Source organism: Dipteris shenzhenensis, chromosome 5, assembly GCF_047967505.1.
Source record: "Dipteris shenzhenensis isolate YYH24624 ecotype China chromosome 5, Dip_SZ_1.0, whole genome shotgun sequence".
Classification (NCBI taxonomy): domain Eukaryota; kingdom Viridiplantae; phylum Streptophyta; class Polypodiopsida; order Gleicheniales; family Dipteridaceae; genus Dipteris; species Dipteris shenzhenensis.
The window spans coordinates 37096896-37110261 of NC_141600.1; the positions used below are offsets into that span (position 1 = coordinate 37096896).

The 13366-nt window shown below is 42.9% G+C and overlaps 1 protein-coding gene across 2 annotated transcripts in view; it reads right to left on the bottom strand.

The window, feature by feature from the left end:
* Nucleotides 1–2551: 2551 nt before the first annotated feature.
* Nucleotides 2552–13366, bottom strand: part of LOC147901974 (uncharacterized) — a 152170-nt gene continuing 141355 nt past the window's right edge. For both annotated transcript variants that reach the window (XM_087375122.1, XM_087375121.1), the window contains exon 13: nt 2552–2882. In XM_087375122.1, the coding sequence (XP_087231248.1) occupies nt 2785–2882 (98 nt within the window). In that variant the 3' untranslated portion in view covers nt 2552–2784. The remainder of the gene's footprint in view (nt 2883–13366) is intronic.

Here is a 13366-nt window from a genome sequence, read left to right on the forward strand (position 1 = left end):
CATTGCAAATGTCTTACCAGTTGAAGAAACTTTCAAATCTGGCAGTGTCTAATTGCTAACAATGATTCTAACTTGACAACACGTAGAGTTCAAAACGGCAATCACTTTTCCTTTTCTGAGCGCATGCAAATTCTTTTTGGATTGAAAGTTATGGCTTGTCAAAGTTTTTATGAAGAGAGAGTAGGCATGATGATGTGGCACAAGGATTCATATGCAGAATACAAAGTGTGCCTAGCAGGGGATATGTGCTTAGGTGGCACTGAGTTAACTAAACCCTTGATCTAACCCAGCTTGTAGAAACTTGACTCTAATGAGTTAACTAGACATACTCAACCAAGGTTAGAGACACTAAATCATGGTGAGTTTCAATCTTGCCACGTGTCAATCAATGGTGACCTTAGAAAGAAGAACCTTGAAAACTCTGAAGCGAGGCGAACGAAATTTTGAGGTAAGCGTGATGGCATCAAAGCGACGAAATCGGTCGAGAAGGCTAGAGAGCACATAGGAGGTGACTGCTGCAGATTTGAAGCTCAAACTAGTCCATCTGGTCTATGCCGTTGTTGGCCAAGCTGTTTGTTGGAGCGCTAGCGAGTTCATTGCATGCAGGCCAGGTTTGCAAACAAGTAATGGCAGGGCTGTCGTGGGCGTTGTCTATAGAGGCACTGCTAGTCCATCGGTCGCCTCCTGTTGGAGGCTAGTGTTGAGAAGAAGGACTGGTTGACAAGGCATTGCAGCAGATGAGTCGCCTGGAGCACAGGTCAATGGAGCCGAGAGCTGGGACAAAGGCTTGGAGATCTGTCCGTCATTTGAGCAAGAGTGGACGAGCGAGTGGGTGACTTTTGAGATATCATCCCTTACAAAAATCATTTTACATTGTGGCCTAGTAGTCATCAGTGAGTGGGTGGGTGAATAGAACAAGTCAAAAGAGGGTTGCAACTGTCATTTGCATCTGTGGAAGAGTGGTCAACTCTTGAGGCCTTTGTCCCAACTCGTACGCTGTATGTTGGCTGAATAGCACTCCGTTCTCTTGTAGAAAGTATACTAAGAAGGCAATTTTTTTTTTTTAAAAAATAAAGGCTTGTAGGACTAGAGATCTCTCCCTCACTCTCAATGTAGAACACAGTGGAAGAATGACAAAAACTAGTAAGCCAACATGAACAGAAATCACTCAAGAACTCTCACAAAGTATCTTCAACTACATCTAAAGCTAATCTAGACTTAGCTGATACCATGTCAATAAAGTTGGATCATGCTCAGCCTAGTGTACATAAGATCAATGTAAGAACTACGGAGACTCTAAGCATATAGTGAAAACCATGAGGAGAGAGACACCAAATAGGAAACACTCAATCTATTTCAATGTATATCATCAACGATACATAATAGGCTTCTTATATAGAGAGAGGCCTATGAATACTCAACACCTGTGGGATCCTCTGATCCACATCTCTCCTTGTGAATGTCCTCGATCCACATCCTTACATCATGTAGTCCACATCCTAGGGTGGCTACTTTAATACATTCCTATACCATACCTTAACCTCTAATTATGTGCTCATGGCAACATATTTCTCAACAAGCCTCAATGGGCGGCCACCCAGAAGAAGTACGATATCTTCCTCGACCGCAAATTGGACCATAACCGCGTCCAAAACCTAGAACGGACATCGCACTCTCTAGGCCACCCAATGCCTCTCCCTCGAAGGGGTCCACATTGAAGAGTCCATCTGAAGCCTCCTACCAATCTGTGGGGTGTAGGAAAAGAAGGGCACCTCATCCACCTACTCAGCAAGGCCACCCCTGGAGGGCCATAACCACTCTCTCAAATCCCACTAGACCTCCCTCAAGGACCCACCCTCCCAAAGCCAGAGGCGCCATCTAGGGGCATCCTGCTTGGACTCCGGATATTCAAGCAAGCATCCAACAAACCAAATCTACGAAAAGGAAAAATAGTACATGGTTTTATGAATTACATGAGTTACATTGGAAAAGAGATGTGACTAATGAAATACTACCAGAATGGCTAAATGGATTGCTTATAGAAACAAGGGTTCAAACAGGAGGCTTACCACAAGATAAGGTGGCAATAAGGAATTTCGTAGAATCTTAAGTGGTGGAATTTTTTAAAGTTAATCAAAATTAAAAGGCATTACCTGTGAAAATAATCGAGTGTTGCTATAAGAAGCATCACACTTGTAGAATTATTAGTGGTGGAATATTTTCAAACGTAACAAAAAAGTAAAATGGCCTTGCATGCAAAATAATCAATTAAGTGTTGCTATAAGAAAGTCTCACACTTGGAGAATGCGTGCTTTCACGATGCAAGTGCGTAATAATGTACAAAAGGCGATCAAATCTAATGATGAGGATTCGGTAGAGCCCAGATGTTGGTTATTGATTTCCTTCATTGTCTCGGTTGCAAAATGGGAGAAGCCAGTCTCATTAAAATTTGTGATCAAAACAAATAATGAAAACGCAAAAAAGAATATCAAAAGGGCACTCTGATGCAAGATAAGTTTGACTTGAAACATAACCGTGTGCATGTAAGACTTTGAAATAAAATCGGATTTCACACTTTTTTTTTGAAATTTTGCGATTAACGTTCCTAAACATACCAAAAGATGAAAACTGAGAAATGTACAATGTAGAGAAAGAAACCTTTCTACCAGGGACATAATCAGTTCTCTTGTGTGAAGAGAAACAGAGAGTAAAGAGAACATACAGCTGGACTAGAATCTGCATTATAATTTAACACTGTCTGCAATATTTTCTGTAACAAGGTCCTTATAGCTGGTACTTAACTCGTAACCCACTGAGAACATCACACTTTTCATTGGCAGGTGCAGCTCGAATAAAGGCATCCTCCCACAGTTCTCGAAGCTCTGGAAATTAGAAGACAAACCCTCTACAATTACCATCTAGTTTAAGGTATTAATAGAGAGAAACTTTGTGTTATGGGAACCTTTAATGGCAAAACCAAGTCTATGCAGCTGCAAAGGTTTTGTGACAGTGTTTGGCAAAAAGCAAGAAAAAGGAATCCACAACATCATTTTTACTCAACATAAGGAAAATTTTCATGGATTTATTTATTTATACATACATACTTTTTTTTTGTGAAACCAGTAAATATAAAATTAACATGAAATCAATGTACATGACATTAGACTCCAAAAGACAGCCTAATGAAAGAACTCAAAAACAGTGAGAGAACACTTCAAGGCTAGTAGCATCCAAGTCCCTCGCAGCATAACTATCATATAAAGATTGCTTGAGGGACATTCTGAAGAAAGCATATGCCTGAGGAAACTATTGTCCCATCCTAAAATGCAATCTCTGTGTCCAAATAGTCCATAGTACCCAAAAGCGAGCCCAGTGAAAGAAAAGGAGGAATGGAGACATCTGAGATGAGAAGCATCCAAACATCCAGAAAAGTTTCCCGAATCTGATAGAGGGAAACCGGAGCCGCAGCAAATGAGAGACATGAGTGATCAATATTCGAGAGTGCGGGCAAGACCATAACAAATGGGGAACTGTCTCACGGTGATGAGAGTAACGGGGGTAGGAAGAGGAAGCAATACGACGTGCTTCCAATTTCACCCCAATGGAAAAAGCTCCCACTATACATCTCCAAAGGAAAAGCCTCTGTTTCAATGGCAATTTAGCTTTCCAAATTTTCCTGAGTTTTGATTGCCACCAAGATAAAGGCCTATTCAAATTCCAAAGAGTGTTGGCATGCTTATCAATCCATGGCGGTGGAAGAAGAAATCTGTAGACCATCAAGGATGTCAAATTATGCATTGAAAGTGAACAGGTAGCAAGAGACAAGGAAGTCAGATTCCAGTCCAATAATATGTCCTGTACAAACAGCGGAGGAACAGGAACAAATGGCTGCAACATAGTTGTAAGTATTCTCCAAATGGGCCTATGATGCAGACCCAAGGGGAATGTCCTGCAAGCTTATGGAAATGAAAGCACATAACCATGTTGATCCACTACATCTCCGACAAATCTTATGCCCAATTTCATAAGATTATATGCTTTAATAGGTGCCTGTAAAGCAAGATACATACATACACACACTTTCTTTTTTTTTGGTGAGAGCACATTACTATATTAACATAAAATCAATGTACATGACATTAGACTCCAAAGGAGAGTCCAATGGAAGAACTCAAAAACAATTAGAAAACACTTCAAGGCTGGTAGCATCCAAGTCCCTTGCAGCAAAACTATCATATAAGGAGTGCTTGAGGGACATTCTGAAGAAAATATATGCCTGAGGAAACTGTTGACCCATCCTGGAATGCAGTCTCTGTGTCCAAATGGTCCATAGTACCCAAAAGCGAGTCCAGTGAAAGAAGAGGAGGAATGGAGACATCTGAGATGAGAGGCATCCAAACATCCAGAAGAGTTTCCCAAATCTGATAGAGGGAAACTGAAGCCACAGCAAATGAGAAACATGAGTGATCAATATGCGAGAGTGTGGGCAAGACCATAATAGGTGAGGAACTGTCTCACGGTGATGAGAGCAACGGGGGTAGGAAGGGGAAGCAATGCGGCGTGCTGCCAATTTCACCCCAATGGAAAAAGCTCCCACTATACATCTCCAAAAGAAAAGCCTCTATTTTAATGGCAATTTGGCTTTCCAGATTTTCACGAGTCGTGATTGCCACCAAGATAAAGGCCTATCCAAATTCCAAAGAGTGTTGGCATGCTTGTCAATCCATGGCGGTGGAAGAAGAAATCTGTAGACCTTCGAGGAGGTCAGATTATGCATTGAAAGCGTATGGGCAGCAGGAGGTAAGGAAGTCAAATTCCAGTCTAGTAATATGTCCTGTACAAATAGTGGAGGAACCGGAACAAATGGCTGCAACATAGTTGAAAGTATTTTCCAAATGGACCTATGATGCAGACCCAAGGAGAATGTCCTGCAAGCTTGTGGAAATGAAAGCATACAACCTTGTTGATCCACAACATCGCCAACAAATCTTATGCCCAATTTCATGAGATTGTATGCTTTAATAGGTGCCTGTAAAGCGAGAGGCAATTCAAACACCTTGCTCCAATGGATGCTTTCCAAGCGAAAAGAATTACCATGATGAGAGGAAGCACCTGTCCATTTAGCATATGAGAGAATTCTCTTCCAATCATGAATAAAAGCAGTAGAAACAGGACAACCAGGAATTTTCCCTTGAAATGTGGTCATGACTGCTTCCCAGTGATCTGTAATCCAATGCCCATATGCATGGGAGTCATGTTTCCACACATAGCTGCTAACATAATAGCCCATGGCTGTTTTTGCTGAAAAAAATCAGCAATCATAGTGCTCTTTCTTGCCAACATATGAACCTGGAGATTGAGAATATTCAGCCCCCCATGAGTCTTGGGTGAACAAATAGACTGCATAGGTAGTAGTCGCAAAGCCTTTTTATGAGATTTGCTTTTCCAAAATATCTCCATAGCCTGGGACATATAGGAAGCCAAATGCTTAAAAGACCAGGGAAGAAGAGGCAAATAAAATTGCACATATGCCATAATGATGGACTGTACTATCCGAAGTCGAACATGTAGAGGCCAAGTGGACAAATGCCAGTATTCAAGCTTCTTGTTGATCTTTTGAAGCACCCATTTGAGCTGTTGTTGCGGGGTAATATTCCAGCCAATGGGGTAGCCTAGATGCCTCACAATAGTATGAGAAGAGATAATGTGGCCTGGCTAGAGAAGTGCATGCCAATCAGCTTCTTTCAAAGCTAGAAGTTTTGATTTCTGAAAATTGATATGCAGTCCAACAGCTATGCCAAAGTCATTCAGTGTATGCATCAAATGAGAAAGGTCACTTTGAGAATTCCTGGGCATAAAGTATGAATCATCAACATATGCCTGTGCAAGAAATGACTGTGCCCCTGGAATTTGTAAGCCATGAAGCTGTCCTGTATCTGCAAGATAGTCCATATGCAACAGTAACGGATGGGTAGCAATGGCATACAGTAAGGAACTAAGAGGGCAACCCTGTCTCACTGAGCGGGTCATAGTCCACGTTCTTGACAACCCACCACCAAGCAGGCACTGCGTCGTGGCATGAGAATAGAGCCACTAGATAATATGGACGAGCCAAGGGCCAAATCCCAATTTATGCATAGTCTGAGAAATGAAATCCCAATGGACAGTATCAAATGCTTTCGCAATGTCTACTTGCAGAATGAGAACATCTTGTTTAGAATATTTGGCATACTCAATCGCAAGCAAAGCATTGGAGATATTGTCAGTGATCTACCTTCTGGGGACAAACCCATACTGTCTAGGATGAAGTCCTGCTTGCAAAAAGAAGCGAACCCTGAGGACAATCATTTTAGCAATGAGTTTGTAAATAACAGGCATGAGAGATATAGGCCGCCAATCAGCCATCATCTCACACAAGCTTTTTTTGGGAATCAATTTGACTAGGCCATGTTTCCAGGATGGAGGAAGAGATTGTTCTGCCCAAGCATGATTGATCATTAGAAGAAGAGTGTTCTTGAGATCACCCCAAAATGCACGGAAAAATTCGACAGTCAATCCATCCCAACCAGGAGAGCTGCTTTTGCGTAGATGACTCAAAGCATCATCCAGTTCACTAAGCATAAAAGGCTGCTCCAATGCATGAGCCTGTTCCTGAGACAATATGGGCTGGACATGCATAAGGAACTGAGACCTAGCTACATTCACTTGCATCAAATGATCAAGCTGAAGAGAGAGGAGATGCTGGAAATGACTAGAACATTGTGATTCCAATTCTGATTTGGAAGTGGTCCAGGTGCCATCATCTTTCTTGATCCTGCAAATATCCTCCTTTCGCCTATCCGCATGGAGACTTTTAAAAAAGGCTTTGGAGGAGCAGCCCTTATCCAAAAGGGGTTTCATGCGAGCTCGGATTTGCCACTTCTTTAATTTGCGAAGATCATTTTGGTGAATGATATGAACCGCATAAGCACAAGAATCCTGTTCAGAAGAGGTAAGCTGTCTATGAGTACTGATTGCATCCATTTGCTGCTTGTGAGATTGAGCCCATTTCAGCTTGAGCCTGAGGTTACCCATGTAGCTCCGTCCATATTCTTGAATAACAGCCTGCAAGCGATGAGCAAGACTGACCCAAGCAAAATCCATATCCTCCTGAGCATGTAAGAGGAGGGGACGGACAGCCACTCTCACCATGTTCTGAAATTGCTGATGAAGCAAATAAGCACTATTAATATGGAGCAGGCGACGACCAAAAAAAGGCATATCATCTGTCAGACGTGCTATAGATAATGTCAAGCATACTGGAACATGATCAGATAGCAAGAGGGAATGATCAACCCATAGTGTACATGTAAAATCAGCATACTCCTGAGCATGCAGCAAATACCATCTGTCAAGTCGAGCCCAGTAATGAGTAAAGGCATTGTGATGATATGTATAACCCATATCTCTGTCCCTTGTTGAGAGCCATAGATCTTCTGCATGCAGGGATGAGAGCATATCTTCCCAATGTCGAAGCTCAGTGGGGATCATGTGAGAACGATGAGTGGTATTGTCTTGAGTGGCAGGTGAGTTGTTAAAGTCTCCACACAAAAAAGCATTGGACAGCCATGGATATTGTTTGAGGGAGACCCACATTGAGCTCTAGTCGCAGAAGTTTGTGAGGCATAAACAGATGCTATTTCATAGAGATCAGTCTGCCAGATGCACCTGATCACCATCCATCGACCCTGAGGGTCATTGTAAGCAACCGTGGGCTGCATATCATGTTTTACCAGCATGCAGACCCCTGAAAAGTGCATTCTACCAGCATAAAAAATATCATAACCAGCATAGTGGCCTTGCTGGTCAGCCAAGAAGTGTTGGCTGGCCACACACCTCACACACACACACACATATCCTTTGAGGCACTATATGTGTGTGTGTGTGTGTGTGTGTGTGTGTGTGTGTGTGAGGTGTGTATGCATGCGGGTAGGAGGTGTGTGTGGAGAGAGAGAGAGAGGGGACCTGCAGCCCTTGCTCCAGCCTTCCCATCAGCTCCCTAGCCTCTTCAGACCAGCCCGTTTGCCTCAGCTACCTGCTGCGCCATATCAGAGTACAAAAAATGGTGTTTTGGGGCATTAATTTCCTGCCGTACAGCCCACCATAGCTCCGTACAGTTTCCGTACAGGTGTACGGACCTGTACGGCCTGTCCATCCCTGCTCAGGCTGCTGCTGCCAGTTGATTTCCTACTCCTGGGTCACTTTTGTGCAGGGTTTTGCTCACGGACTGCATCTATACGCTGGTTCTAAGGGCTCTCTCTTCCCCTTTCTCTCCTATTTGGTTTCTGGGTCCTGTGTACTCTTTCCATCGCCAAAATCTCCCTTCTTTTTCTGAAATATAGTTCATCTTGGAACTTTTACTGGTTTTTTTCTCTTTTTCTTCTACAGAACGTGTATTTTCTTCTCTCTAAATCCCTAAATCTCTCTTTCCCCTTCTTCTCCTTGCACATACACTATTTTCTTCTTCTTTGTGGGCTGTTTTTTGGGACTGTTTTTTCTCTATCATCACTTTATAGGTACCCCCCTTTTTGGGTTCTGTCTTCTTCAGAAGACATGGCTGAATACTCTTATGAAAAAACTTTTCAAAAGGATTGATCGGTTCAATGCAAAAAGTAAAAGCAAGCTGAGGGTCAGCATGACCCAATGCATGATTCTGTTGAAGCACAACTGGTTTATGATGTCATGCATGAAGGATTTGCAGACACAAGGAAAGAGTGGAAAGACTCTATTCCATCGGTTGGTCTCATGGTTGAAGTGGATGAAATTGTGGATCCAGTTAGAGAATATGCCAAAAATGTGTTAGAACTATTATTATAATTCAGCAGTGACCAATGTAATGTAATAAGTAGGTTAGGGGCACTTTTCCCTCATTTAGAGGTTTTTCCCCCTAACCACAGTTAGTTCACTAACTACGGTTAGTGAAGGATAAGGTTTTGTCACTTGGACAAAACCCATCCCACTTCTTGTATTAGTCACTTCTTCTATTGCAAGCACTACGTTCAGCTCTCTTGCTCTCATACTCTCTTTTTGTAACATTTGGTATCAGAGCAGACACTGCTTCCCGGACTTGCACCTTGCTCCTAGCTTCCTTGCCCGCAAGCTCCCTGCTCTTCGTGCTCGTCGTCAACAGCTCGTCGTCCATACAGTTTTCTGTCCGTACAATTTTTCCGTACGTACTGCAAGCGTCACTTCTTCCGTACTCGTCGGTACGCTCCTCCTGTGTTGATGTCCGTACAAGTCGTATGGCCTATATCCATACATCTGCCGTACATGCGTCCGTACATCTGTTGTCAGTACCGTCGTACAATCCGTACATCGAGCATCATACAGATTTCGTACCTTCCGTACAGCCACCGTACAGATTCCGTACACTCCGACCGTACATCCGTACACTTGTCGTCCGTACTTCCATGCAATCTCGTCCGTACTTCCGTACTCCTTTCGTATAGTTCTTCCATACATCCCTACAAGTTCTGTGAGATCCGTACAGTGTAGAGCGTGTACCTTCCGTACACTTCTGTTGCAGAACCTTCTGTGCAAGCTCTATCCTTGCAGGTACTCTAGCAATTTTGTTTTTTGGCAGGCATTGTTTGCAGATAGCCATTTTTTTGCTTAGATCTTGTAAAAATTTGGGGCATTCCGTATTTGTGGACAGACATTGCAGTTGGGTTGCAGGTCGTCCAAGAAATTGGGGCTTTTGCAATTACACTGCAATTTTGCAATGAAATTTGGGGCTTTTGCAAGCAGACTGCAATTTGTGCAACATTTGGGGCTTTCATACCATTGGCCCTCTTTCGTATGCAATTTCCCACAAGAAATTGGGGCTTTTGCATTTGGGTTGCAATTTTCCAGGTAAAAAGGAATTTTGGAAGTCTGCAAACAGTTTTGGACTCAGTACGAGTCAAATTGCAGACTTTTGCCACCTTTTGTAGATTCTATTTGCAGATTTTTGGGCATTGAGCAAAGCATTGTGGTGCATTTTGAGCCTTTGATAGGCTGTGACAATATTTGTCACAGAGGGCAGATTTTCTTTGGTAGATTTTATTTGTGCATCTTACATCCCAGGAAGGGATTTTAATTGTTCAGTTAGCTGTATTTCTAAGTTTATTTGGCAAAAATGGCACAAAACAACTCAAATGAGGTGTTCGGGGTTCTCACACAAGAGGATAAGTTGGATGGCACCAACTACTCCTTGTGGAGTTTCATGGTTCGCAATATCTTAGTTGGCAAAAATCTTTGGGATTACGTCAATGGAGATGAATAAAGACCAGATACAACGCCTATACCTGTCACTCCTACAGCTGGAGGCAGGGGTAGAGGTACAAGTACAGCACAGGTCATTGGAGCAACCGCTCCAGGAGCTCCCACAGCAGATCAGAAAAGATGGGACTCTAGAGATGCACAAGCTCTTTCAGTAATTTCTCTTTCTGTCAAGAGGTTTATTATACCTCATATTCGGTCATGCAAGACATCTATGGCAGCTTGGGTAATACTTGAGAGTATGTTTGCAACAAGGAACGATGCCAGGGTTTCCTTTCTGAAGCGAGAACTTTCCCATACACATATGGAGGAGGGAGATTCCATGAATTCTCACCTCACAAAGCTTCAGGATCTTAGGGAACAATTGCTTAACATTGATGAAGTCATTCTGGATTCAGAGATAATCTCCACCACTCTGAACTCTCTTCTTGAGTCCTATCTCGGTTTCCACACCTCGCTGAATTTGTCATTGAGGGGGGGCAGCAATCCTCTCTTCTTTCACGAGTTGGTAGGACTTCTGTTGCAGGAAGAACAAACACGCAGAAATATGGCAACCCAGGCTGGCGAGCATGCTATGCTCTCCGAGTTCAAGCCCAAGGGTAAAGGGCAGCATAAGCCACATGCCAATCAGCCCACACATCAGCATAAAGCTGATTCTGGACAGCCTTCTTATAAGGCACAGGGTGATACAAACAAGCAGAAAAAGAAGGGCATCTGTCATTATTGCAAGAAGCCAGGTCATTATATTGGAGAGTGCAAGAAGCGCATAGCAAAAGAAAAGAAAAGAGATTCCGGTATGGCTGTATCAGATGCATCAGGTCCACATTGCCATGATGGAGGAGATGTTGCAGCCAACTTGGTTGAAGAGCACTATGCCTTTTTGACTTGCACTTCAGATTTTTTAGTGGGTAGTTCAGATACTACAGCCACTAGTGATGATGACCCATATGCTTTTTTGACTTGCATTTACGATCCTTCAAAGGATGAATGCTCTTTCAGTGTTGATGAGACACTACATACTTGGTATTTTGATAGTGGTGCTTCAAAGCACATCACTTCCAAGAAAAATCTGTTTGTAACTCTCCATTCTTCACCCACCAAGAAGAAGGTCACTTATGCAAATAATTCTTCTTATTCAATGTCCTCACTCAATAGAGGAGGATTTCAGGTTGTTTTTTATGATGACAAGTGTGCAGTCAGGGACAAAGAAAATGAATATGCTTTGAGGTTGTCTGGCACTTTGTATCGGGGTCTTTTTCAGCTTGATTTATATGAAAAAAGATCCCATCTTGCATTATCAATTAGCACTCCCACTGCTGCGATGCACAATGCGGAGTTATGGCATGCCAGGTATGGGCACATGAGCTATGGCAGCTTAATGACACTTCAGAGGCATGATATGGTTGATGCATTACCTCCTTTGGAGTCGCCTCCTCCTCATGCATGTGAAGGTTGCATTCTTGGCAAAATGCATAGGCTTCCCTTCAAGAAGAATGGTGCAGTGAAAGCTACAAGAAAATTGCAGCTTATTCAAAGTGATGTCTGCGGTCCCATGAGGACACCTGCTTTTGGGGGTTATCTCTATTTTGTTACATTCATAGATGACTTTACCAATTACACTTGGGTCTATGGTCTCAAGGCAAAATCAGAAGTGTTTATGCATTTCAAACACTTTGTGGCTATGGTTGAGAATGAGACAGCACTCAAGGTGTAGACACTTCGCACAGATCGAGGGGGGGAATACATGTCTCATGAATTTGAGACATTTCTGAAAGAAAAAGGCATTATGCATCAGCTTACAATGAGGCTTACACCTCAACAAAATGGCAAAGCTGAACGGAAGAATCGCCCGCCATGGAAATGGATAGATGCATGCTCACAAGTAAGAAGTTGCCTCACAGGTTTTGGCTGGAAGGCCTCATGTGTGCCAACTATATTTTAAATCGGGCTCCTACAAAGGCTTTGAAGACAATCACTCCCTATGAGTCATCATTGGAGAAAGCCTTCAGTGGACCACTTCAGAGTTTTTGGTTGTGTTGCATATGCCCACGTGCCTGTGGAGTTCAGACACAAGTTGTCAGATAAGGCACTAAAATGCATTTTTGTGGGATATAGTTCACAAAGCAAAGGCTATCGTCTCTACAATCCTGCTACACGCAAGATTCTTGTTAGTAGAGATGTCATATTCTCTAAAAATTCTGCACATACAGATGCTGACTTTCAGATTCCGGCCTCTTCAGATGATGTGTTTGAGGGGATGCTTCCTATAGCATTTGGTTCCCCCGCTGAAAATCAGAATTTACAGCAACCTCCGCCAGCTCCACAAGTACAGATTCAGCCCCCAGCTGAATTGGTACAACCTCAAGGTGTGGATGAAGTTGTCAGGCAAGAAATTCAAGCGATACACACAGCCAAAACAGTCCTGCATTGGTTGCTTCACACTCTCAGGAAGAGTAGGCTTGAAGCTCCATTGCCGGGCAGAACTCGTAGTGCAGTAAGGCACATGGAGGGAGCTCATTCAGTTGAATCAGCTTATGCAGGTACTCTTCTTGATGAGGAGGAGCCTGAGACATTTGAAGAAGCAAAAGATAATGTGCATTGGATGAATGCCATGCACGATGAGTTGCAGGTCCATTCATAAAAATCAGACTTGGGATGTTGTGGATTTGCCACCAGGTAAGAATGCCATAGGTACACGGTGGGTTTTCAAATTCAAAAGAAAACCAGATGGGTCCATTGATCGGTACAAGGCAAGGCTGGTTGCAAAAGGATATGCTCAGAAAAAGGGCATAGATTATGAGGAGACTTTTGCTCCTACATCCAGGATGACAACCATCAGGTCAGTTATAGCCATGGCTGCAAATTTTGAATGGAATGTTCATCAGTTGGACATTAAAACAGCTTTCCTTAACGGAGACTTGTTGGAAGAGGTTTATGTCAAACAACCTCCGGGCTTTGAAATTTCAGGAAATGCACTTCAGGTATGCAAGCTGAATAAAGCCTTGTATGGGCTGAAACAAGCCCCACGTGCATGGTATGCCAAAATTGAGGCCCTTCTGACTAGCAA